The sequence below is a fragment of the Sus scrofa genome, chromosome 17, assembly GCF_000003025.6.
Source record: "Sus scrofa isolate TJ Tabasco breed Duroc chromosome 17, Sscrofa11.1, whole genome shotgun sequence".
NCBI classification, from domain to species: domain Eukaryota; kingdom Metazoa; phylum Chordata; class Mammalia; order Artiodactyla; family Suidae; genus Sus; species Sus scrofa.
The window spans coordinates 50,925,155-50,951,841 of NC_010459.5; the positions used below are offsets into that span (position 1 = coordinate 50,925,155).

Below are 26,687 nucleotides of genomic sequence, written 5' to 3' on the forward strand. Positions count from 1 at the left end.
GTGTGGGTTTGATCCCTGGCCTAGGGCCTTCCGCATGCCATGGGCCCAGCCAAAATAAATATTAAAAAAGTCCGAAGTTCCCATCATGGCTCAGTGGAAACAAATCTGACTAGTATCCATGAGGACACAGGTTTGATCCCTGGCCTGGCTCAGTGGATTAAGGATCTGGTGTTGCCATAAGCTGTGGTGTAGGCTGCAGATGCAGCTCAGATCTGGTGTTGCTGTGGCTGTGGTGTAGGCCAGCGGCTACAGCTCTGATTTGACCTCTAGCCTGGGAATGTCCATATGCCCTGGATGTAGCCCTAAAAAAAAAAAAAAAAAAAAAAAAAGTCAAGTGCAGACATACATACCTTTTTAAGGGTTATATAGGTTGCATATGCATAGATTGATCATCTCTGGGAGGACTCACGAAGCTGTTAACAGAATTGCCTCTGGGGAAGGCAACTTCAAGTACACCTTTTTGTACAGGTTGAAAATTTTTCTTTTGACCAAGAGTAAGAATGATTTACCTAAGAAAAAACAAAACAAAAAAACCCCAAAAAACAGAAACAAAAGAACGGCCTTATAGCAGTGACTCCATCCTGTCTTAAGCTTCCTGAGCTGCTCTGAACAGTAGAGGACAAACACAGACCACTGATTTTCTCAATCATTTTTATTAATTGGTTTTATAGGCTAAAGTGCATAGTATAAGACAAAAAAGGAAATGCATATATAGGAAAAGGATGTTTTTCTCACCAACATTAGAAAGACCTGAGATGCCTACTATCAGTTCTAGGAAACAGTGGACTGAGGGAATATATATGCAAACAGCAGGGCTGGGGGCTGGCTTCTGGTATGGACCTGGAACCTGCAGAAGCTGCTGGCATGCTAACCCTGCCCAGGCAAAAGCTGTAGTAGAGGGTACTGGGACACAGGATAGGTGCTGCTGGTACCAAATATGAGTTTAGTTCCATTCAGGGCCTTGGAGGACCAGCACAGCTACTGAACCTCTCCTACTGCAGGCAAAGAAACCTCCACCATCCCAAAGTGCAAGTCACAGGAAAGGTAAAGCGATCACTCCTTAGTTATTACCCTGGGCCTGCTGCGTAAGCCCCCAGCTGTGGTTGGTCACTTTACCCACTCTCAGTGAATATGCAACTAGGTCAGGATTAGTCAATGAAGTCTTTGTCTTATCAAAAGCCTCTGTTCTCCCGGAATGAGGGTGCCCAAGGGGGAGGGTAGGAGGGATTCTTGTGCTCCTTGAAAGGATAAACAGTTCATAAACAACTCCTCTGGGCCTGTTTATTAGGATGGAAGTTAGTCTGCAAGTTAGAGCCTGGCAATTAGAATGAGTCTGCTTCACTGTGCTCCTCTCTGCCTCTGGAGCACTGCCGAAAAAATATGTGAGTCAGGACCCAGGGATAGTACTAGGTAGCCCTAGGTGGAAGCCCCAAAATGCTCCAGGCAGTCTGTCCACTAACTTGGAGAAAAGAGGAGAAATCTGCTCTCAGTTCTGGAGGTAAAGTGCTTACTGTAGCGCAGGGGTAAATCTAGAAACAAATGTGGGCAAGCCCTAAAAGTGGATCCTTAAATAGGTGCTAAGACTAAACGACAATAATAAAAAACGAGCTTGGATTCCTTCATGAGGGAGAGGGCCTCAGCCATATGGCAGCTGGGGCAAAAGGCAGCACGGGCCGTCTTCCTACATCAGCCGCCGGATCTCCTCAAAGTTCAGCATGTTGTTTGCTGTGTCAGACCAGGCAGGGTGCCGGGCTCCATCCATCTCAGAAGCCAGCTGATTGCTACTTTCCAGAGTATGATTTACGCCCCCAATGACTTCCCGACAGTCAGGACATCTGGCTCTCTGCATGGCTCCCCCGCAATCACTAATCGCGTAGATGTGGCCATTGGGGCACTTGAACCAGTGGCCCTGAGGATAACCCATGGCCTTGACAATCTGCACTCGTTCTTCCTCTGAGATGCCCAGGCCAGAGCGGGGAAGGATGGCTTTCAGAGCTTCCATCTTTTTCTGCACAAGCTGTTCATCCTCCTGGGTGAACTTACATGTTCTCTCGAGGATCTTCCGGACACTGTTGACCTCTCCTGCTACGCTGCCTTTCACATTCTCCCCTGCCGTCTTGCAGCGTGCCAGGAGGTCTACCAGGTATGTGAGCCTCTGGATTTCACTTTGGAGGTCATCCAATTCCTGGTTAGTGAAGCTCAAACGCTTCTTGGTTAGCCAATCATGAATTTGGTTTAATCGAGTGCTCACTCTCTCTTGTTCTAAGACATGCACTTTTTTCAGGGAATCCCACAGGCTAGCCAAGTGGTCATAGAAGCTGATATAATTCTCAACAAGGCCCAGGTCCTTCACTGACAGATTTTTCTGGTCCAGCTTCTCTTTCAACATCAGAAAGTCTTCAGGGAGCAGCTGGCAGAGGAGGTTCTTCTTCTCTAGTAGGGCCTTAAGTCGTTCCTGGCTGATTGCTATTTCACCTGCTGAGCCCTGGATCTTTTTCTTGACGACTTCAATCTCTTCTAGCCGCTGTTTGATGCTGGCTCCATACCTCAGGTTTTTGCGGATGGGCACCTGACAGATAGGACAGACCTTCAACCTGATGGCAACTTCGTTATCCTGCTCATTCATGTAGCGGTCCAGGGCTTGCACCTCAAAGATGTGGCTGCAGTCTTCCAGCTGTACAAAGCGGGCATCTGGCTCATCCTCAGAGCCAAAGAAGATCTGGGTGACTTCCTCCTGGTTGCAGACGCGGCATTTCTTGGGGCATGGTTCCCCACACAAACCGATGCAGGGGTGGCCGCAAGCCAGCAGCTTAGTACAAGGCACATAGCATGGGGGCCGGTCACAGGGCTCAGAGCAGAGTTGGGTGCACTGGTAGTGCTGGCAGCGCCAGACACAGGGTTCTATGCAGGGACTGCAGAGTTCCCCACACTTTTTCTTGCACTGGCTGTGGACACAGCGGTTCTGACAGGTCCGCTGGCAGGGTGGGCACTCACCAATGCATGGCTCCTGGCACTTGTGTGAACAGATGAGCAGGCGCTTGCAGGGCTGCTGACAGCGCTCATGGAAGCGCCCTTCGAAGCAGCTGTGGCAAGATCCCGGGCAAGGATGCCCACAGTCCAAGATGGTATCACACTTGGTGGTGCACTTGACTGGCATGTCATACTTGAGGCCATCCACACTGCTACACTTTACCTGCTGTCTGTGCCCACACTTGAGGTTCACGGTGACCATTTCTGAACAGAACCGCACACAGTCCTCACCACATGGGTTGCTGCACTGGTGCCCACATTTCAGGACCTTGGGGCAAGGCTCTTGGCAGCAGAAATCTGACTCAGGCATGGAACAAGGAACCATTTGCTCATGGCCGCACCTGAGAATGATTTTGGGCACCTTCACCTGACAAGGCTGGCACTCCTGGAAGCAAACAAGGGGGCACCGATGCCCATCCTGGCAGACCACCTTCTGGCATGGCTTCATGCACTGAAACTCCTTGTGCAAGGAGTCATAGGGGTGGCAGGCACGGGTGCAGACGTGCCCACAGCCCAGCCGGAACTCACAGGGTAGGCTACAGCCTCCTTCGGGCACTGTTTGGAAGTCAGAAGCTTTGGATACCAAGGTGTGGGTATCAGGGTGGTTCTGGCAGCACAGCCGGAGTGCAGAGCCTATTTGATTGTTCTCTCGAAGAGTATGGATGATCCTGCTCCACAAGGGCACCTTGGCCAACATCTGCATGTTGCCGACACAATACATCCCCTTCTTGGCGCGGGACAAGGCCACACAGATGCGATTGGGTATCTGGAGAAAACCCACCTTGCCTTCCTGGTTGCTGCGCACGAGTGAGAGGAGGATGATGTCATTCTCCTCCCCTTGGTATTTGTCCACCACATGGACCCTGACACCAGCAAATGTCTTGGCAGGCATGAGTTTGCGCAGGCAGAAGAGCTGCCCAGTGTAGGTGGTGAGGATGGTGATCTGGGACGGCAGGTACTCCTGGCACAGGAAGTACTTGCACAGCTCCACCACAAAACGAGCCTCATGCTGGTTCTGGTGGCTTTTGCCTTCTTGGATTTCCTGTTCAGGAAAGTTATGTTCTACAAAGAAAAGGTTGGAAGAGACCCCCTGGAAAGAAAAAGAAATGATGTGTTAGAAGGTTCAGTCATGGTAGTTTTTTCTTCTTATCTTCACATGCATTGGCCACTGACCCTGTTCCATGTAGGGACCTTAAAAGGCTTGTGTATACTCTGTACCACAATCCTTAATTCTGGAGTTAGTCATCATGTGCTTTGTCTTAGGGCCATGGCAGAGAGTAGAATGGATAAAGATTTTGTCTACTTTAGTCTTCGAGATTCTTATTTGATATTAATATTTATAATAACCATTCACAATCCTACCATTAGTCCAAGGAGCAAGCAGCAGTTATGATAATGAAGGTGACAAGAAAGCAGCCAACTTGTACTGACTACTTTATATACATTATCTCCCTGAATACAGTAATGTAATGAGGCAGCAACTATTATTTTCACTGTACAGAAGACCCTGATCCTCAGAACTGGTATATAATTTGCTAAAGGTTATATAGATACTAAGTGGCAGAGCTGGGATTCAAAAACCTAGATGTGCATTTGCTACTTCTATACTATTCGCCCTTTTTTTTCTTTTTCAGCTGCACCCTTGGCATATGGAAGTTCCCGGGCCAGGGATCGAATCCAAGCCACAGCTGTGACATATGCCACAGTTGTAGTAATGCCAGATCCTTAACCCACTGCACTGCGCCAGGGATCAAACTCACACTGCTGCAGACAACAATGAATCCTTAACCTGCTGTGCCACAGTGGGAACTCTCACTATTCCTCCTTTTAATAACCAGTTTTTTTTTTTTTTTTTTTTCTTTTTTGGGATGTATTTTAGGCACAAATAAGTTCCTAGGCTAGCAGCTGAATTGGAGCTGCAGCTGCCAGCCTACGCCATAGCCACAGCAACCACAGATCCAAGCCATATCTGCAACCTACATCGCAGCTTGTGGCAACACTGGATTATTATTATTATTATTATTTTGTCTTTTCTAGGGCTGCACCGCAGCATATGGAGGTTCCCAGGCTAGGGGTTGAATCGGAGCTATAGCTGCCGGCCTACACCACAGCCACAGCAATGTAGGACCCGAGCTGAATCTTCGACCTACACCACAGCTCATGGCGATGCCGGATCCTTAACCCACTGAGCAAGGCCAGGGACTGAACCTGCAACCTCACAGACATTAATGTCAGGTTCTTAACCCATCGAGTCACAATGGGAACTCCAACAATCAGCTTTTTAAAAAGCTCACCCTATTCCCTTCTGAAGCCCTTTTTTCGTCCTGAGAAAAATATAACCTCCTAGGTTGCTGACAGTATCACAGAATGATCTGATAGAGCAGAGTCACCTTAATCTTCTCGTATTTGAGAACAGAGGGATGGTTCTCCAGATCCTGGTAAATGTGGGGGGTCAAAAGCCGGGCAATTTCAGGGCGCATGCGGTGCTGAAACGAGACATGTATGTCATTGAAAACAGGGACAGGGAATAAATGGACAGTTTTCTAAAGATTAAGTTGCTAGTGGAAAATCTGGGGAGGTTAACATATGAAAGAATAACAGGGAGAAAGAGCAGAATATAAACAGCTCCTTCATCTGACACTTAACACAGGTTGATCCTGTGTTATTTTATTTTTTACTTTTATGTTTTTCAGGGCCACACCCACAGCAGATGGAGGTTCCCAAGCTAGGGGTCGAATCTGCATCCTCATGGATGTCAGATTCGTTTCTGCTGAGCCACGATGAGAACTTCTGATCTGTGGTATTTTAAAACAGGAAACGAAATAAATCTGGCAGAGTCATTTCATTACTAAATAAGCTTTATTTTTATTTATTTTTTTTGCTTTTTAGGGCCACACCCGCAGCATATAGACCCCAGGCTAGGGGTCAAATCAGAGCTGTAGCTGCCAGCCTATGCCACAGCCACAGCAATGCCAGATCTGAACTGTGTCTGCAACCTACGTTACAGCTCACGGCAACACAGGATCCTTAACCCACTGAGCAAGGCCAGGGATCAAACCTGCGCCCTCATGGATGCTGGTCAGATTCATTAACCACTGAACTGTGACGGGAACTCCTAAGCTTTATTTATTTTATATATATATATATATTTTTTTTTTTTTTTTGGTCTTTTTGCCATTTCTTGGGCCACTCCTGCGGCATATGGAGATTCCCAGGCTAGGGGTCAAATCGGAGCTGTAGCTGCCAGCCTATGCCAGAGCCACAGCAACGCGGGATCCGAGCCACATCTGCAACCTACACCACAACTCACGGCAATGCCGGATCGTCAACCCACTGAGCAGGGGCAGGGACTGAACCCGCAACCTCATGGTTCCTAGTCAGATTCGTTAACCACTGCGCCATGACGGGAACTCCCCTAAGCTTTATTTTTATAAAACCTTTCTTGTTGGCAGTTGTCAGGCTCCCAGGAGCCTTCTCCTGGACACCTGGTAATAACAAAGGTCTAGCTTCTCACCTGGTAATTCAGACGGACAAAGGGAATGTTTACTTTCACCAGCCGTTCAAAGAGAGACACCTCAAGGTTGAAATTCTTAGCCAGATCATACACGTTGGCGCTGGGGCGCAGCTGAGAAGAGAAACATGGCTGAGGATTCTCCACTGAAAACATATTTTAACCATTCATCCATCCATCTACCTACCTATCAAATGTTTTTCTAGTGGCTTCTGTGTTCCAGACACTGCTCTAGGTGTTAATAGGCTAAGGACAGAGTGACAAAGGCCATGAAGGCAAGAAATAAGAGTGATGTGACAGAATGCCCAGGGATGGAGGGTCTTTATATAGGCCTCTCTGAACTGTGCATCTGAGCTGACGTCAGCATGCAAGAAGTTGCCAGTCATTCAAAAAGCTAGCTGTAAGAGGGAGCAGGAAGGACAGGGAATGGGAACAGAGCAGATGAGATGGAGGTATGAGGTGAAATCAGAGAAATAGGCTGCACCCTGAGAATACTAGTCTTTGTAAGCTACTTTAAGAAGCTTGATTTTTGTATAAGTGCAATGGAAAACCACTGGAGGATTTTAAGCAAGGGAGTAACATGATCAGATTTATTTATTTATTTATTTAGTCTTTTTAGGGCACACCCATGCATGGCATACGAAGGTTCCCAGGGTAGGGGTCCAATCAGAGCTGTAGTCGCTGGCCTACGCCAGAGCCACATCAACACAGGATTCGGGCCATATCTTTGACCTACACCACAGCTCACAGCAACGCTGGATTCTTAATCCACTGAGCAAGGCCAGGGACCGAACACATGTCCTCAAGGATGCTAGACGGGTTCACTAATCACTGAGCCATGACAGGAACTCGCAGATTTATTTATTTATTTTTTGTCTTTTAGGGCCGCAACTGCAGCATATGGAGGTTCCCAGGCTAGGGGTCCAATCAAAGCTGTAGCTGCTTGCCTACACCACAGCCACAGCCACTCGGGATCTGAGCTGCCTCTGCAACCTACACCACAGCTCACGGCAATGCCAGATCCTTAACCCACTTGGCGAGGCCAGAGATCGAACCTGGGTCCGTCCTCATGGATACTAGTTGGGTTTGTTAACTGCTGAGCCAAGACAGGAACTCCAATTTTTTTTTTTTTTTCCAAATTCACTTTGGTAGTTCCTGTCGTGGCACAGCAGAAACAATCTGACTAGGAACCATGAGGTTATGGGTTTGATCCCTGGCCTCAATCAGTGGGTTAAGGATCCGGCATTGCTATGAGCTGTGGTGTAGATCGCAGACTCAGCTCGGATCCTGCGTTGCTATGGCTGTGGCATAGACAGGCAGCTGTAGCTCTGATTTGACCCCCTAGCCTGGGAACCTCCATATGCCACGGTGTGGCCCTAAAAAAGCAAAAAAAACCCATTCACTTTGGCTCCTTTATGAAGACTGCATTAGAGGGTGGCAAAATGCAAGCAGCAGGATGGGGGGCATGCTGTTGTAATAGTCACCTTAAAAGGCCATGGTAGATTAGAAAGGTGGCAGAGGGAACAGATGAAATGGATGACGCTACCGCTAAAATGTACCCCAAATCCAACAGCACCTGCTCTTAGATTGAACATGGGAGGTGAGGAAAAAAAAGAAATCACAGAAAGCCACTAGGAAGCTTCAAGACTGGTGAAGCAGAGGCCAGGATCCTTGTGTCTAATTCCACTCCTGCAAAATCCAGCCCATCTTCCAGGCGCCCCTGCCCTACCTGCTGGTGGTCTCCAATCAGAATGAGGTGCTGGCAAGCTTTGCTCAGTGTGGTAATGGTGTGGGCCTCAAGGACTTCAGCAGCCTCTTCCACGATGACGATCCGAGGCTCCACCTTTTGTAGAATCTGGCGGTATTTAGCAGCACCTTGAGTCAAGAGCAGGAGGAGACCTCTCTGAGCTGATGTACTGGACTCACTGTGCCACTGGACTTCTCTGGACTGGTGACCCCTAATTCTGAGTCTGTGACAACTGTATTCTCATATTCACCCAGGTCTGGTGACCACTGGATAAGAATGAGTACTGCTGAGAAGTCTCCAGAGCCTCATCCCCATTTTGTCACCATTGAGGTTCCAAATGCAGTAGGATCAAGTAGGTGAATTTCACTAAGTTTCCTCAACACATCTTGCTTTCAATAGCTTTTCACAATATTTTCCTCTAACGTACTAAGTAAGTTTCTTTTGGAGTTCTCTTGCGAGGCAGAGGGTTAAAGATCTGGTGTTGTCACTATAGCAGCCTGGGTTGCTGCTGTGGCATGAGTTTGATCCCTGGCCCGGGAACTTCCACATGCTGCAGGGTGTGGCCAAAAAAAGTTTCCTTTTACCTGTCCTAGAAAATCTGATAGGCACATGGCATCAGGAGTAAACTCCGTGCTTTCTTACCTGTGGTGGTCATTCCTACAACCTGGGCATCTTTCAGGATGTGCAGGTCTTCCTGGAGTCTCAGCTCGGCCATTCTCTCTGCTGACGTGCGGTACTGGCGTTCATAGCCGAGGATCTTTTGGCGGGTGTCAGCCTGGTACCTCTGCAGCCACAGCCTGGAGAAAGTGAAGAACCAGGGAGAGGAAACCATGTGCTCTTTGAGAAGGTGGAGGAATCCCTTTCAGTATGCCCTGTCCATGAAGTTGAACTTAGACCCTCGAGGAAGTTACAAGCCACAGAGAAAGAGGGAGGAGAGACACAGATGTGCAAGCACCCGAGAATCCAAAATCCCCAACAAAAAGATGTGTTTAAGTGGTTGAGGAGCTAAGGAAAGAGGCGGATAAAGAACAAAGACTAATATCTGAGACAAGAGTAAGCTGTTCCATTACTAGAACTTTAATAGATTCAAGAATTTCCCACATTCTCCCTGCCCCATTCCAGCTCAAGTCCCCCACCACTCTCCTCCCCTAACTCTCCACAAGTAAAACAGATCAAATTTATGCTCTTCACCTTAGCCCTAAGAGGCCCTACAGTCTGGCTTCTGCCCACCTCTCTGACCTCACTTTTCATGTCTCTTTGAGCTAAGCCATGCTGGCTGCCTTCTTTCAATTTCTCAAACAAATATGCTCCCTACCATCTCGAGGCCTTTAGCCATGTGGTCCCTGCAAGCTCATCTGCTCCCTCTTTCCAACTGACCTTATTAATGCCAACTTATCTTTTGGATCTTGCCTCCTAATGTCATTTTCCTGTATATCTCAGATCAGCTCAGCTTTCATCTTAATATTCTCAGCACTCCTGGCTCTTTCCTTTCTTAGTGTTGATGTCCATTTGTAACTTTTATTTGTGGAATTAACCAATTTGCCTCCCTGGATAGACTCTAAACCCCATGAGGGTAGAGCCAACTGTCTATTCTATCCTGTGGCTGTATCCTAGCACTCAGCTCAGTGGGTCTGCTCAATCACTCATTAGCTAACACTGACACTGAAGATCTGGGGCAGGGCAGTGTTTATGCTTGAGGTACAGAAAAGGAACCCCCCAGCAAAATCACATGGGCTGCTGGGAAGGGTAAGGGGGATGGGCACCGTACCTATAAAGCTGCCAGCGAGAATTCAGGTCCAGCTGCCAAACGTCCTGAATTTCACTGGCCTCAGCCTCAGTCATGGTGTTCAGTTTACGAAGCTCAACCTTCACTTTTTTCTTCATTTTCTTTTTCTGGCTGCGCTGAGTCTGTAAATATCAATACCCAGTCAGGGTCGTTATCTGAACAGAAATGGACCCAGTTCTAAGCCTGAGATAGGGGCCAGAGCACATTAAAAAAAGAAGCTGTCACCTCTGATGAACTGTGAGTGTCTCACATTCCCCCAACAGATATTCCATTGCAGAGTGGCTAAATGAGGGCTCTGGAGCCAGTTTACCAGGGTTCAAAGCCCCATCTACCTCTTATTGGCTGTGGGAACTAGAATAAGTTACTGAACTTCTATATGTCTCAGCAACCCCCCACCCCGTTTTTTTGCCTTTTCCTAGGGCCATTCCCGCGGCATATGGAGGTTCCCAGGCTAGGGGTCTAATTGGAGCTGTAGCCACTGGCCTACGTCACAGCCACAGCAACGCGGGATCCGAGCCACATCTGCAACCTACACCACAGCTCACGGCAATGCCAGATCGTTAACCCACTGAGCAAGGCCAGGGATCGAACCTGCAGCCTCAACATTCCTAGTTGGATTCGTTAACCACTACGCCACGACGGGAACTCCAGCATCCCCTTTTTAGGATGGGAATAATAATAGTACCTCTTCATAGAATTGCTGGATTGACTGAGGAAGTAAATAAAATGGAAAGCCCTTTACAAGAGTGCTGGTACTAGTTATCACCTATCTTTTGACCACAGTCTGCTTCTCATTCCTAAAACATATGTGTCTTAGAAGTAGCGGAGGTGCGTCTTTCCTGTTAAATGCCACACAGGTCCTGCTAAGACAGGCTTAATGGCATTTTATCAATACGGTATCCTTAACAGGTGAGTAAAAGGCACTAAGAAGAAAGTGCTCTCCCCTGGCTCTGTCACTGGATCTGAGGCCATGAGCTTTTAGAAGGACTGGCAGGCCAAATGGATGTCACAGTATAATGGACCTCCCTCTGCTTCAAAATCAAACAATCCAACTCCTCCTGGGGCTACTTGGCAGAGGTCTGCCCAACCTATGCTTTCAAGTATTGGGATTATAATTCTGTCCATCATATACGGTGATGTGGAACTGAACCAAGAGATCAGGTATAAAGCCATCAGATCAGAGAAAGCTGCGTTCAGTTGAAGTTGTCCTTGAAATCATCAGTGGGGTTCAGTGCTCTACTGTCACAGTAATACACAATAAATTCTGAGGACCACTGGGTTCTACCAAAGGAAGGAACAGAGGGAAAGTCTGGGTATTTATACTATTCTGGCTCTAAGAGAAGTATCAGTTTTCAGGGTGAATGAAGGTAGAATACTCCATCTGGCCTATATAGCTTACTTCATTCTGTTTTACTTGAATTTTTCTTCTTTTTATGGGGAGGGGGCACTAGGGGTCGAATTGGAGCTGTAGCGTCAGCCTATACCACAGCCACAGTAACGTGGAATCCGAGCTGTTTCTGTGACCTACACCACAGCTCACGGAAATGCTAGATCCTTAACCCACTGAGTGAGGCCAAGAATTGAACCTGCATCCTCGTGGTTACTAGTCGGATTCGTTTCTGCTGAGCCACGATGGGAGTTCCTACTTGAATTCTTTAAAGTCTTTTTTTTTCGGGGGGGGGGGGTCTGCCTGTGGCATGCTTTTGGGCCAAAGATCAAACCCCAGTACAGCAGTGACAACACCAAATCTTTAACCACTATGCCACTAGGGAACTCTTTTTGTCTTTTTAGGGCCACACCTGCAGAATATGGAGGTTCCCAGGCTAGGGGCTGAATTGGAGCTGTAGCCACTGACCTACACCACAGGTCACGGCAAAGCCAGATCCTTAACCCACTGAGAGGAGCCAAGGATCGAACCCACATCCTCATGGATGCTAGTTGCGGGTCAAATCAGAGCTGCAGCTGTCAGCCTTCACCACAGTCATAGCAACTTGAGATCCGAGCTACGTCTGTGACCTACACCTCAGCTTGCAGCAACTCCAGATACTTAACCCACGGAGTGAGGCCAAGGATAGAACCTGCATCCTCACGGATTCTAGCAGGGTACTTAACCTGCCAAGCCATGATGGGAACTCCAGCCTGTGAACATGCATAAAATCTTAATGCATGTTCACAGATTCATTTGTAATTGAGAATATAATATCCATGAAAGCACCAAGCACTGGGACTCATATATGATGCATTTTCTAAAAGTTCAAGGAGGAGTTCCCGTCGTGGCGCAGTGGTTAACGAATCCGACTAGGAACAATGAGGTTGCAGGTTCGGTCCCTGCCCTTGCTCAGTGGGTTAACGATCCGGCGTTGCCGTGAGCTGTGGTGTAGGTTGCAGATGTGGCTCGGATCCCGTGTTGCTCTGGCTCTGGCGTAGGCCAGTGGCTACAGCTCCGATTCAACCCCTAGCCTGGGAACCTCCATATGCCACAGGAGCGGCCCAAAAAAATAGCAAAAAAAAAAAAAAAAAGTTCAAGAGAAGTACCTGGCTACTTGCTTCCTGTCTAAGTTAGCCTTTCTTGCCAGGAACCCTATACAAGGCCATAATTTTTATATTCTCGGAAATTGAACCCACCTTACACTAGGATTAGGTTATAATAGGGTAAATTAAGCTAATTATGGGGATGAAATGAATACAGTGCAACAGAAGTGGGTAAAAATAAGGGGCTGAAGTTCTGGTCAGAACAAAGGATATTACATCTGTCTGAGTAAAATCCAACCCCCACCTTGCTTGTGGCTGTGGGGCCATGAGCAAGTGAACTTACCTCCCATTCTCCTGCAGCTTGCTTCTGCCCAGCTGATGTCCTGGGGCCAAGGTTGTCTAGCCTCATGGCCAGAAGCTCTTGAGCCAACTCCTGGATTGCCCCATTCTCTTCCTTCTTCCGCCGCCGGGGCCTCACCACCTCCTCCTCCTCAATCACCCGGTCCGCTTGAATCAGGTCGGCCTCCTCTGCAATCTCAATCAGCGAGCTCTCCTCTTCCCCTTCTTCCTCCTCCTCCTCTCCCTCTGCCTGGGCTAAGAGAGGAAAGCAGGTAGAACAGGAATAGAGACTCCTGAAGCCCAAGGATGGAATAGGGCACCTATAAGAGCTCAAATGCATGAAGACATTCTTAAGGAGTTAGGGAGGAATGAGAGGAGAGACAGGTTTCCTTAGATACTTTTTTGTTACATTTGAAAAATCACATGAATGTATGGCTTTTTTACGGGAAGATTTTAGTTATGTCAAATACATATATAAAGGAGGGTATACAATGTAAATGTGCTCTTTAAAAGATAACAAAAATATATAAAACATCCAAGTAACTTCTACCTAATTTAAGAATCAGAAAGTTATCCTTGGGGGCTCTGCTAACTTGAATTTTATATTACTCATTCCTCCTTTTTAACTTTACCACAAATATAAAGGGTGTGTGTATAGTACACTACTATTTTACGTATTTATGTATATATGTATATTTACATATAGACAACACATCATCTGGTTTGACTTTTCTGAGCTCTATATAAATGAAATTATATTGTATATATTTTCCCATAACTTCTTTTTTTTCATTCAGCATGTTTTATTTATTTATTTATTTAGGCTGCACCCACAGCATGTAAAAGTTTCTGGGTCAGGGACTGAACCTGAGACACAGCAGGGACAACACTGGATCCTTAACCTGCTGCACCACAAGAGAACTCCATCATTTGCCATGCTTTTGAGAGTCATATATGCTGCTGTATATGCTATAATTCATTCCTTTTCACAACTGTATTACCTGAAAAGACTGTAATTGAGCCATCTATTGTACAAATGTAGATGGAATTTGAGTCCCCCCCCCATTTTTTTTTGTCTTTTTTTGCCATTTCTTGGGCCGCTCTCGCAGCATATGGAGGTTCCCAGACTAGCGGTTGAATCGGAGCTGTAACTGCCAGCCTACGCCAGAGCCACAGCAACGCGGGATCCGAGCCACGTCTGCAACCTATACCACAGCTCACAGCAACGCTGGATCGTTAACCCAATGAGCAAGGGCAGAGATCGAACCCACAACCTCATGGTTCCTAGTCAGCTTCATTAACCACTGAGCCACGACGGGAACTCCAAGTCCCTTGTTTTTCTTATTATCATAAAGTGGTTCTGCCAATCAATAACTACTCCACATTCTTATCAATGTGGGATTATATTAAGTATTTTAATTTTTGCCAATCCAGTAGCTGCATAATAATATATCACTGAGGTTTTAATTCCTCTCATTTCTAATGAGCAGTTTTCATATTCATTGACCATGAGGATTTATTTTGTGATGTGTTTATTAAAAGTCTTTTACTTTCCTATTAAGCTGTTTTTTGTCTTTTTCTGACGGATTAGAGCTCTTAATAAATTCTAGGTATAACTTTTAAGTCTTGCTCTTCTAGTCTTTAACATATTTCACCTTAACAGATGATTCTAGGTAGATATACACGTCTTACCTGTACTTTCAGGTCCTGGTGGAGTAACATTTTGGGTGAAAGAACCGACACCCAGACCCAGCCACTCAAGCATCATGGAATGCTTCCAGCCCTGGAAGCAAACCCATTCACTATCCTGAGGAAGGAAGAATTAGTAGTCATGAGACTTCTACAACAACTAGTATGTCAAAGATCAAAAGGTAATTCCCTTAAAAATGCAACCTTTGGGCAACTGGAACATTTAATATGACTTACACAGAATTTTAAAAACAAAAATTTCTTGCCTCCCTTGACAAAATCAGGGGCTATGGCAGCAGTGAACCTGCATTCCTGAATGACAACAAATGGCTGGAGTGGGTTGCTGCCACCCCCCCCCCTTTTTTTTTTGTCTTTTTTGTTGTTGTTGCTATTTCTTGGGCCGCTCCCGCAGCATATGGAGGTTCCCAGGCTAGGGGTCGAATCGGAGCTGTAGCCACTGGCCTACGCCAGAGCCACAGCAACGCGGGATCCGAGCCGCGTCTGCAACCTACACCACAGCTCACGGCAACGCTGGATCGTTAACCCACTGAGCAAGGGCAGGGACCGAACCCGCAACCTCACGGTTCCTAGTCGGATTCGTTAACCACTGCGCCACGACGGGAACTCCTGCCACCCCTTTTTCAGTTTGCCATAGTCCTCACTACTTCCTAACACCTCACATCTGGCCTGCTTCAGTCATTTATAGGACCTGACTGACCTCCTTTAGGCTTTTGGATTTCTAACCCTGGAAATCACCACTGATAGTAGAGCTATCACTCCACTGGACTCATGGCCAACTACTTTACAGAGATCCTATCAAATACTTGTTATAATTTGAAGGTAGGCATTATTGTTTATCCCTGCTTCACTCTGAGGGATCTGAGGATCACAGTGGTTCAAAGCACAAAGTCAGTCTGTGTGACATGTCTGTCAAGTCCCAGGCTTTCTATAAGTGCTAGGTTGCCTCTGTTATGATTCTGTTTCATTTAACAAACACTTAGAGCATACTTATTAAATTAAGAGGTTTGCAAATATTTGTTTATCCAGTAACACTCTGTAAGGATCTGTCATTTTTTGCAAGTTAAATTTACAAATATTGGCAGTTTCATATGGTTCAACTTAATGTCATTATTCCCACTTTATAAAACAGGAAATGGGCACACAAAAAAATTAAGTAACTTGCCTAAAGCAAAATCAGGATTCAAATCCAGGAGATTGGCTTCAGAGTCTCTTTTTGACTAGTATACTCAGCTGCCTTTCCTCACTAAAAGGAACTTTTCACATTATGGTAGCATCAGATTATAGCTAATCTTTGGACTGCTACTTCAGCTGAAGGTTCCCTCCAAATACTGGGTAAGAGAGATGCCTGCACCTCTAGGGGATGACCCCTACCTGTACTGGTCCATTCATCAGGCTCTTCCAGTGCTGGGGGGAGATGTATTTCTCCAGATGCTGTTCCCGTAGTACACCACGCATGGTGCACTCCAGGGTCTGGGCCCCTTCATGCAGCTCTTGCTCTGACTCCTTCATTTGTGTCATGATCTGTCAAAACAGAGGGAAATAAATGATGAGGAAGTATCCTCATGCCCCAAACTCAGTCCCTGTCTTGAGGGAAAACAAAGCTAAGGCAGGAATAGCCAGTCTGAAAACCAAAGGATTAGTAACTAAAATGTCTAAAAGGCACCTACCAACTAGTAAGGAAAGGAAACAAATAATACAACAGAAAAACAGGCCAGGTAGATTGTGGTGGAAACTTTTTTTTCCTTAGTAATGAGAAGTCAGATGTGGTTGGGCACAATGCTGATGATAACTTACCTGGTCAACAGGCTATAAGCAGAAGTGCTATGGATGGTTCTGGGGAAGTAACTTTAAGGTCCTGGCAGGTGTTGAGAGGGGTGGTGTGCCCCTTTCTGTCCTTTCCCCATCTTGGATTATGAGGGAAAGCACACCATGGGATTAGGAGAACGGAATACTGGAGAAACCTGGGTCCTCCCAGCTCTGTGGAGCCTCCCTATCGCCTCCAGACTGCCCTCCCAGAAAACCACAGCCATCTTGGTTAGTTCCTCTTTGAGCTACCTCAGATAGCCAAAGCTGGGACTTACACTCATGTAGGCCCTTCGGAGGTGCATAGGGAGGTTGCGGCGGAATTCCCGCTTGTTTCTCAGCTCCCTCAGGGTGAACTGCTTCAGGATTTCACTGTTGCTCCTTCCACCTACCCGCACAATGCTGGTCTTTTGACACTTGTAGATGCCTATGGAGCAAAGTGGAGCATGGCAGAGTTAAGAGGAGCTATGCTGGATTCTCTCAGGTGAGAGCTGTACATTTGGGATGTTTTGGCGCTGATCCGTAAGGGTGCAGGCTGGAACTTAGAGGACACCTACCCCTCAAATGAACAAGAAGGCCCCAGAGATGATGTGACCTGCAAAGCAGTAAAGTGTGGTGCTTAAGAGCACCGGCTTTAGAATCAGACACTTAGGGACTTAAATCTTGGCTCCACCACTTACAGCTATGTAACCTGGAGCAAGGTTACTTAACTTGAGCCTTAGTTTCCATCTGTGATTGGAAGACAGTAACACTTTCCTTGTAAGACTATAGTCTGGATAAACAAGAGGTAAAACTTAATACTATAAATACATGATGCTCTAAGTGTATAACAGGGGACTTTAATAGTTTGAGTGGGGTAGGGATTTAATTTTTTAGGATCTAATTTAAACTAAGACTCTATGAATGAGGAAGTTTAAATCTAGATGAAAGGAGGATATAAAAGAATGGAAAATAATAGTCTGAAGAAAAGGAAAAATACATACTTATTTATTCATTCATACAATTAGCATTTTTTGAGTGCCTAGGATATGCCAGGAACTGTGAATACAGCAAGAAACAGGACCAACCCTCATAGGGTTTATAGTCTAGGGATAGACATACAAATAAATTGTTACATATATGCTAAGTCTTTGAAGAAAAAATACAAAGTAAGTCTGAACTTTGTCTGGGGGCAAGAGGGAAAGTCCACATGAAGTGAGACCTGCAGAATGAGCTGAAGTCAGCCAGGGTTGATGTGCCAAGATGGAGAGAGAAAAAATACATCCTAGGCAGAGGGAACAGCATGGGCCAAAAGAGAAGCTGGAGGAAGTTAAGGCACTGTAGACAATCAGTGCTGCTACAATTAGGGAGGACAAGGGAAGATGTAGGAGGATGAGGTTCACAGTCTGTAACAGACCTCACACAGCCTTTTAGGTCATAGTAAGGACTGCGGACTTTATCCAAAGAGCAATAGAAAGTGGCTCAAGTTGCTGATGGTTCAACTATTAATGTCTTAATAGAGAACAATTTGGCCTACAGATATTACCTTCCAGAAACTGGTCCAAAGCATGATTAGTATAACACACAACCAAGATGGGGAACTTCTGGAGGCTAATTTGCCAAACAGGCTCGTTGGTTAGAAGGGCCTGAACGATTTTTAGACCCACATAGGTTTTGCCTAAAAAACAAGGAAAAGGAGAGTTAAAAAACTTTCTAAAAGGAGTAATTAATTACCTAAAAATTTAAGGTCATTATTGAGATGGTTTAAAATCCTAGAAGCAAAAACAGGTATATTATGAAAAACCTCCTCACTCTTCTGTTGCTGGCCACCTAGTTCCTCTTTTGGAAACAACCAATGTTACTAGCGTTTCTTGAGTAACTTTCCAGACATTCTACGCACATATAAACACAACTGAATATATAGCCTTTTTCTAGCCTTCCTTCCCCCTTTTTTGAATATAAGTAGCAGTAGACTATTTTCTTTCTTTTCCTTTTTGGTTTTTTCCCAGGGCCACATCTGTGGCACATGGAAGTCCCAGGCTAGGGGTTGAATTGAAGCTGAAGCTGCTGGCCTACACCACCGCCACAGCAACACCAGATCTGAGCCGCATCTGCGACCTACACTGCAGCTCACGGCAACACTGGATCCTTAACCCACTGAGCAAGGCCAGGGACTGAGCCCACATCCTCATGGATACTAGTCAGGCTTCCAACCCACTGAGCCACAATGGGAACTCCATTAAGCACACTATTTTCACTGTTCTACACCTTGCTTTTTTCACTTAACATATCTTGGAGGTAGTCCTTTATCAATACATAGAAAGAATCCTCTTTTTGTTTTTCATGGCTGTAAGTTATTTCTTTTAGACAGTTTCCTATTGATTGACATATATGTTGTTTCTTGTTTCCAATCTCACATAGCAAATTATTTAGAAATGCATTTAATATACCATAGTAGACTGGCCTTTGTGATAGGAGGGAAAAACTCACAGAAATCAGTATTAGAGTTATGGGCTCATTAGTAAATGGCCAATAATTAATTGTCTATAAACAGCTAAATTCTTACATTGTGTCAGGTTAAGAAGGTAGTCACTGACCTAAAAACCTGCAAGTTGGGAGTTCCCGTGGTGGCTCAGTGGTTAACGAATCTGACTAGGAACCATGAGGTTGCAGGTTTGATCCCTGGCCTTGCTCAGTGGGTTAAGGATCCGGTGTTGCTGTGAGCTGTGGTGTAAGCCACAGATGTGGCTCAGATCCTGCGTTGCTCTGGCTCTGGAGTAGGCCAGTGGCTACAGCTCCGATTGGACCCCTAGCCTGGGAACCTCCATATGCCGCAAGAGGGGCCCTAGAAAAGGCAAAAAAAGACAAAAAACCCCACAAAAAACTGCAAGTTGAGTAATACAAGAAAATTAAAAATTTCAGTATAGTTGAATATTTTTCAGTATAAATAACAATTTCTTGTTTCCCCCCTCTTTTTTTTTCAAATAATATGTATTGAGTGCTAACAGGTGTTAGACACTGGGTTAGGGGTAAGAAATACAATGATGAGCAAAACAGCCATGGTTCTTACCTTCCTGGACCTTACAGACTTGTAAAAGAGAAAGATAATTAATCATACAAACAAATGTAAAAGTCGTAAATGTGGGAAATGAGAAATACATGGGATTCTGGCCTACTCAACAAGATTAGAAGAGGCTTTCCTGGGAAAGTGACAGCTGATTCAGAGTGGGCAAGGGGAAACAGAGATGGATCAGTTGACACGTTCCTAACAGCTTCCAGGTGAGTGAGGCTTGAGGCCTGGCTCCAGCAGTTGAGACAAATAAATAAGACTGGAGAGAAGTTTCAGAGGTAAACTTGACTGGTGTACTTGATAATGGTTTGGCTGGGGTGGGGAACAGAAAAGGATAACTCCTATGTTTCTTGTTTGGAGGACTAGATGGATAAGGAGTCCTCAGGAGGGAAGAAAATCTTTTTTATTTTATTTTATTTTATTGGGGTATAGTTGACTTACAATGTTATGTAAGTTTCAGGTGTATAGCAAAGTAAATCAATTATACATATATTTATATCCCTTCTTTTTCAGATTCTTTCCCCATATAGATTATTAACAATTTTTTTTTTTTTTTTTTTTTTTTTTAGAAATTTTTTGTCTTTTTGCCTTTTCTACAGCAGCTTCCTGCAGCATATAGGGGTTCCCAGGCTAGGGGTCTAATCGGAGCTGTAGACGCCAGCCTACGCCACAGCCACAGCCACAGCCATGTGGGATCTGAGCCGCATCTGTGACCCACACCACAGCTCACGGCAACACTGGATCCTTAACCCACTGAGCAAGGCCAGGGTTCGAACCCTCAGCCTCATGGTTCCTAGTCGGATTTGTTAACCACTGCGCCACGACGGGAACTCCTATTCAATATTTGTTATTTGTTAATAGGAGTTCCTGTCGTGGTGCAGTGGTTAACAAATCCAACTAGGAACCATGAGGTTGCGGGTTCAATCCCTGCCCTTGCTTAATAGAGGAGTTCCTGTCGTGGTGCAGTGGCTAACAAATCCAACTAGGAACCATGAGGTTGCGGGTTCAATCCCTGCTCTTGCTCAGTGGGTTGACGATCCGGCGTTGCCGTGAGCTGTGGTGTAGGTCGCAGATGCGGTTCGGATCCCGCGTTGCTGTGGCTCTGGCGTAGGCCGGTGGCTAAGCTCCGATTAGACCCCTAGCCTGGGAACCTCCATATGCCAAGGGAGTGGCTCCGGAAAAGGCAAAAAGACAAAAAAAAAAAACAAACAAATATTGAATAGAGTTCCCACTGCTATACAGTAGGTCCTTTTTAGTTACTTTTTTTATATATAGTAGTGTGTATATGTTAATTCCAAACTCCTAGTATACCCCTCCTAAGAAAAATCTTTATGTAATTCAATATTTTCCCCATCCCCTCTCACTGCTTCCTTCCCCTGAATGGATAATTTTCAGGATCTCCACTTCAAAAATGATCCCCTTTACCAATTCCCTCTCAAACTCACAGGTAGGTTCTTTCTTAGTTTTGTGGGGGGGGGGGCGTGTGTGTGCTTGCGTGTCTTAAGTTAGCCTGAAATGATTAAATGATTACTATACTTGGAACTAAAGAGCTCCAAATTCAAGCAATAATATTAGAGGAGGGAGTTCCCTTTGTGGCACAGTGGAAATGAATTCGACTAGTACCCATGAGGATGTGGGTTTGATCCCTGGCCTTGCTCAGTGGGTCAGGGATCCGCTGTTGCCGTGAGCTGTGGCGTAGGTTGCAGATGTGGCTTGGATCCCACGTTGCTGTGGTTGTGGTGTAGGCCAGCAGCTGTAGCTCCGATTCAACCCCTAGCCTGGGAACCTCCATATGCCTCGGGAGCGGCCCAAGGAATGGCAAAAAGACAAAAAAGAGGGGGGGGGAATTATCTGTAATACACATATCTTGAATATATAAACGGATCCTATGAATCAAGAAAAAGAAGCCATTCAACAGAAATGTGGCAAATATGAAAAGGCAATCCACAGAAGCAGTAATACAAAAAGCTATTAAAGACAAGAATTTAATCTCACATTTTTTTGGCCATAACCACGGCATATGAAAATTCCTAGGCTAGGTACTGAAACAAAACCACAGTAGTGACCCAACTTGCAGCAGTGACAATGCCAGATCCTTAACCCTCTAAGCCACAGAGGAACTCTCAATCTCACTCTCAATTAAAGAAATATAAGTTAACCACCATGATATACATTTCCAGAGGGCAATTTGGCAATATCTACTAAAATTACAAATTCACATATTCTTTGATTCAGTTAGAGATTTCTCTCCTGAATATATTGTTTGTGTGTAAAATGACTCACAAACAAGGTTATTCACTGAATTATTGTTTATCATAGTAAATCTTTCCACAGGGAACTGGTTAAAGAGATGGCGAGTTATCCATACCATGGTATACTGTACAGACATAAACGAGAGCGAGATACTACTTATGTACCAATATGAAAGGATTACCAAGATTTTTTGCTTTGTTTTGCGTTTTAGGGCCAGACCTGTGGCATATGGAGGTTCCCAGGCTAGGGGTCAAATCAGAGCTACAGCTGCCAACCTACGCCACAGCCACAGTAACACAGGATCCAGGCTGCATCTGCAACCTACACCACTCATGCCAATGCCAGATCCTTAACCCACTGAGCAAGGGCAGGGATTGAACCCTCAACCTCATGGTTCCTAGATGGAGTCATTTCCGCTGCACCACAACGGGAACTCCTCCGAGATATTTTATAAGTGACTAAAGCAACATGCAAACTGTTGCTCAGCATAATGAGTTTTAAAAAAGTGGGGGGAAATAAATATAAGTATGCATTTGCTTGACTATTCATAGGATATCTCAGGAAGGATAAATAGGAAGATACTGTTTGCTTTAGATAAAGGAATTGCGTGGCATTGGTAGGAGGAGACAGACATGGACTTCTAAAAATATTTGAAACTTTTTTTTTTTTTTTTTGGCCTTTTTTTAGGGCTGCACAGGTGGCATTTGGAAGTTCCCAGGCTAGAGGTCAAATCCAAGCTACAGCAACCGGCCTACACCACAGCCACAGCAACACAGGATCTGAGCTATGTCTGAGACCTACACCACAGCTCACAGCAATCTGGATCCCCACCTCACTGAGGCCAGGGATCAAACCCACATCCCCATGGATACTAGTCGGATTCGTTTCTGCTCTGCCACAATGGGAACTCCTGAACAATTTTTTATTAAAACTTAAAACATAAAATAAATATTCAGATAACCAAAAACTGCTGATGAGCAAAGAAGATTGATAACGTACAACAATGCTGGAAAATACATAAGGAAATGGGAACACTATTTCATTCTTGGTAGAAGTTCAAACTGGTATATCCTTTTTCTTCTCTAAAGCCCTGAAAGCATCACTTTAATTATGCATATTTTCCTATCATATGGGTGTTTCTTATCAGGGAGAACATTCCATTCTGTTACATCAATTTTTTTGGCCGCACCTGCAGCATGTGGAAGATCCCACGCCAGGGATCAAACCCATGCCACAGTTGCAACCTGCACCACAGCTGCAACAATGCCGGCCAGATCTTTAACCTGCTGTGCCACACAGGAACTTCCTATTACATTAATTTTTTTATTGTAAGTTGCCATTGCTTTATCAGTATTTAAGTACTTCTTCCTGGTTTTGTTCTTTTGTTCGTTTTTTTGTTTTTTGTTTTTTTTTAAATATTCCTCTCAGAGGGTAATTTAGCAGTACCCACTAGAACTATTAATGTAAATTCCTACCTTAGGGAAAAACCTATAGAAATGATAAGCAGCGTACTCAAAGATAAACACACACAGATATAGCCATATGAATACTTATTAAGCCCTATCTGTATTACAAAAAACCCCAAAAAACAAAAAAAATTCATGATACATTCATACCCTAGAGAGAATGCAGGCATGGTTAAAAGAGTGAAGTACATTTCCAAATGTCACAGTAGTATAAAGAACGTAAAAATGTCCCTAACATGTTGTTAATTACACATATATAAATTGCAGACCAATATATAGAGCATAATCCCATTTTTATCACTTAAAAAATAGGAAGAGTACATACATATGCAGACACAAAGATATATTAGTTTTAACTTTGGAGAACATCGTGGAAAGATACACATCAAACTGCTCATAGTAGTTATCTCCCTGGAGGAGGATTTGAGAGTGGCACACGAAGAAGAGGATGTAAGGAGATGTATTTCCAAGAGAAGCAAATGCAGTGTGGTAAACAGAGAAGTCAGGACTTTAGAGTCAGGCTGCCTGAATTCTAGTCCTAGGACTATCACTTACCACGTGTGTGAGCTTCAACATATTATTCAACCTCTTTGCCTTAATGTTTTCTTTTTCTTCTTCCTTTTTTTTTTTTTTTTTTTTTTTTTTTTTGGTCTTGTCTTTTTAGGGCCACGCCTGTGGCATATAGAGGTTCCCAGGCTAGGGGTCGAATCGGAGCTGTAGCTGCTGACCTACGCCAGAGCCACAGCAACTCAGGATCCGAGCTGAGTCTATGACCTACACCACAGCTCACGGCAACACCAGATCCTTAACCCACTGAGTGGGGCCAGGGATCGAACCCACAACCTCATGGTTTCTAGTCGGATTTGTTAACCACTGAGCCACGACGGGAACTCTGAGCAGGTAGTTTTTAGGCAAGTTTGATGCTCACTTCAGGGGAATGTTTTTTTGCTTTGTCTTCTTTTTTTTGCCCATACCCACAGCATGTGGAAGTGCCCAGGCCAAGGATCAAACCTGCACCAGAGCTATAGCCAGAACCACAGCAGTGATAACTGCTGGATCCTTAACCCACTGAGCCATGAGGGAACACCCTGGGTGATTATCTCATTGTGCCACAAGGGAACACCAAGGGAATGTTTTCTAGACATTCTAGAAATATAGAGTCAAGCCCTCCTTGCCTATCTCATAGGGCAGATGTCATGTGCTTTAAAAAGTTGTCTCTTACCTGTTCCAGGAGGTCCTTGAATAATAGCCAGTTCCCTTGTGAGAGCAAACTGCAAGGCTTCCATCTGGGAGTCATCCAGCTTCAGGGCTTCTTTTGAGGGCCACTGGCTGGGGTCTAAGACATTAACTCTGGAACATCTCAAGGCCTTGGCGTTCCTGAGAGATTCCCCAGTGGCCGAGGGATCCTTTATTAAGGGAATGAAATCGTATCTGCCACCCATCAGCAAGTATCTTGGCTCCTTCACATGAGAGTCACACTCTACAATGTTCCTCTGGAAGGGGACATCTTCCTCTTGGATTTCCTGAAGTCCTTCCAAGACGTGCCTATAGGCTTCAAAGTATGCGGTTGTCTCCACCATGAGGAAAGAGTCAGAGGGCTGAACTTCTGCTAGCAGCTGTTGGCTCTGTTCATTGAAAGAGAGCTGGACAATTCCTCGGCAGAGATCCTCCTGTTCCCGGTTAGACACGGTGGCAAAGAGAAATGTCTCAAAGTTGTCCTTGGACATGCACACCAAGGACCCATATAGCAATCGCTTGGAGTTCTGCCAGCGAACAAACTTTAGTGGTTTTGTGTCAAATTGCACCTTATAGACAATTCCTGATGATGAACACACGGGGGTGATAATCCTGGTATCAAAGTAGATTCGGATGTCATCAAACTTTCTCTTCCTCAGGCCTTGGTCTTCAAAGCTCTGGAGAAGTTCCAAAATGCCTTCTCGTAGGGGTCTGACAAAATCTTCTCGCAGGAGTCGGAAGTGGGTATCCAGATAGACAGCAGTGTTGTCGTATTTTCCAGAAATGATGTTAGGGCGAAGGAATGGCCTCTCATCCAAGTGCACTTCATTGTAAGTGGGGTAAATGGGTATGTTTCGGTAGCTCTCAACATGGTCTTCTACCTCAGGCTGCACAAGAGTGTAAGTGTCCACTCTTAAAGTGCCCTCTCGCCTCTTTTCCTGCAGATGTTCGATGATGGTCTGGACCTTTTCTAGATTCTTCTCTGTCTCCTCTTCTATGTCAACACCAGAGGCTCTCAAAGCATTAAGAGAAGCTGGCAGGAGGGAAATGAGCATGGAAGTTTCCTGCACAGAGCTGGCAGGGAAGACGCTTACAAGGTCCTGGAGGAGAGAGATGATATTGCTAATGTGTTCTGGATAATGGTTTCGAACATCGGGGATGGGTTCAGTGATCATCCCTACCACGTAAGCTGGCAAGCAGACTTTGAGGAACTGGGAATTCTTCAATATGCCGAGGACATGGAGAATGCTGTGGCGGTCCATTTTGGAACTGCAAGCCTTCCGAAGAACCTGGCAGATGAGCTCAAGGAAGTTGGATTTCATAGAAGAATGAGACAAGAGTTCCCTCAATCCTAAACTTGTGGCAAGTGTTATAACCACCTCAGAGGGGTCTTTCTGCAGAAGACTTTCTAGGAACTTATAGCCCAGTTTTTTCACCTGCTGCGGCTGTTCTACAGGGTTTTGGTGAGGAGTTCGCCACTGCTGAAAGTTTTCATCAGATCGCGGTGGTCTGCAGTTCCTTCCTTCCTGGTTGCAGTTTCTCCGCCTGGTGTCATTTTCCTGACCGTGTCTTTGGCCTCTGGGTTCTTCATTGGCATGCCCCTCCTGGTTCCTCCTTCCCTGGTATGGATTCCTGCCCATGGCCCCAAACCTCTCTTCTCTTTGCCGGTGAGGAACAGGATGGTTATTGGCCCTAGGATTTCTTCCATGTTGGTTGGCTCCTCCACTGAGAGCATTGATTGGTGGGTTACTGGCCTGATTTCTAGCTCTTGGTGGTAATTCTCCATCCACAGGCCCTAAACATGATGGAAATATTGGGTAAGCATAAAAACCACAGTGCAAAAAAATCCAATAGTACAACAATATGAACATACTCTCATTTTGCAAAATGACTAAGGAGCATTGTTTTATTTGGAGAGAAAACGGGTTTACTACCAAGTCAGGTAATAAATATAAAATAGATTGCTATATCTGCTGAATATATTATAAAAATACTGTTTTTTCAAAGGTTGAAAAAGAAAAAAGAAGTAACATTTGTTGTGTGCCTAATACATGATAGAATATATTCATTTACTCCTTGCAAGCTGGGATTATTTTAGAGGCTCAAAAAGATCATCTTGGAAGTTCCTGTGTGGCGGAGTAGGTTAAGGAACTGTGGTGCAGGTCACAACTGTGGCTCAGGTTCAATCCCTGGCCCAGGAATTTCCACATGGTGAGGGTACAGCCAAAAGGAAAAAAAAAAAAAAAAAATCATCTCATTGCTTTCAATCTGTTTCAAGCACCAAA

General features: G+C 45.2%; 1 protein-coding gene across 1 annotated transcript in view; it reads right to left on the reverse strand.

Moving 5' to 3' along the window:
* ZNFX1 (zinc finger NFX1-type containing 1) overlaps positions 635-26,687 on the reverse strand; it is a 32,934-nt gene continuing 6,881 nt past the window's right edge. The window contains exons 3-14 of the mRNA XM_021077518.1: positions 24,389-26,197; positions 17,924-18,055; positions 16,677-16,825; positions 15,967-16,116; positions 14,578-14,692; positions 12,890-13,140; positions 10,057-10,196; positions 8,931-9,085; positions 8,271-8,416; positions 6,545-6,655; positions 5,421-5,516; positions 635-4,120 (exon numbers count right to left, since the gene is read on the reverse strand). Of these exons, the coding sequence (XP_020933177.1) occupies positions 1,682-4,120; positions 5,421-5,516; positions 6,545-6,655; positions 8,271-8,416; positions 8,931-9,085; positions 10,057-10,196; positions 12,890-13,140; positions 14,578-14,692; positions 15,967-16,116; positions 16,677-16,825; positions 17,924-18,055; positions 24,389-26,197 (5,693 nt within the window). The 3' untranslated portion in view covers positions 635-1,681. The remainder of the gene's footprint in view (positions 4,121-5,420; positions 5,517-6,544; positions 6,656-8,270; positions 8,417-8,930; positions 9,086-10,056; positions 10,197-12,889; positions 13,141-14,577; positions 14,693-15,966; positions 16,117-16,676; positions 16,826-17,923; positions 18,056-24,388; positions 26,198-26,687) is intronic.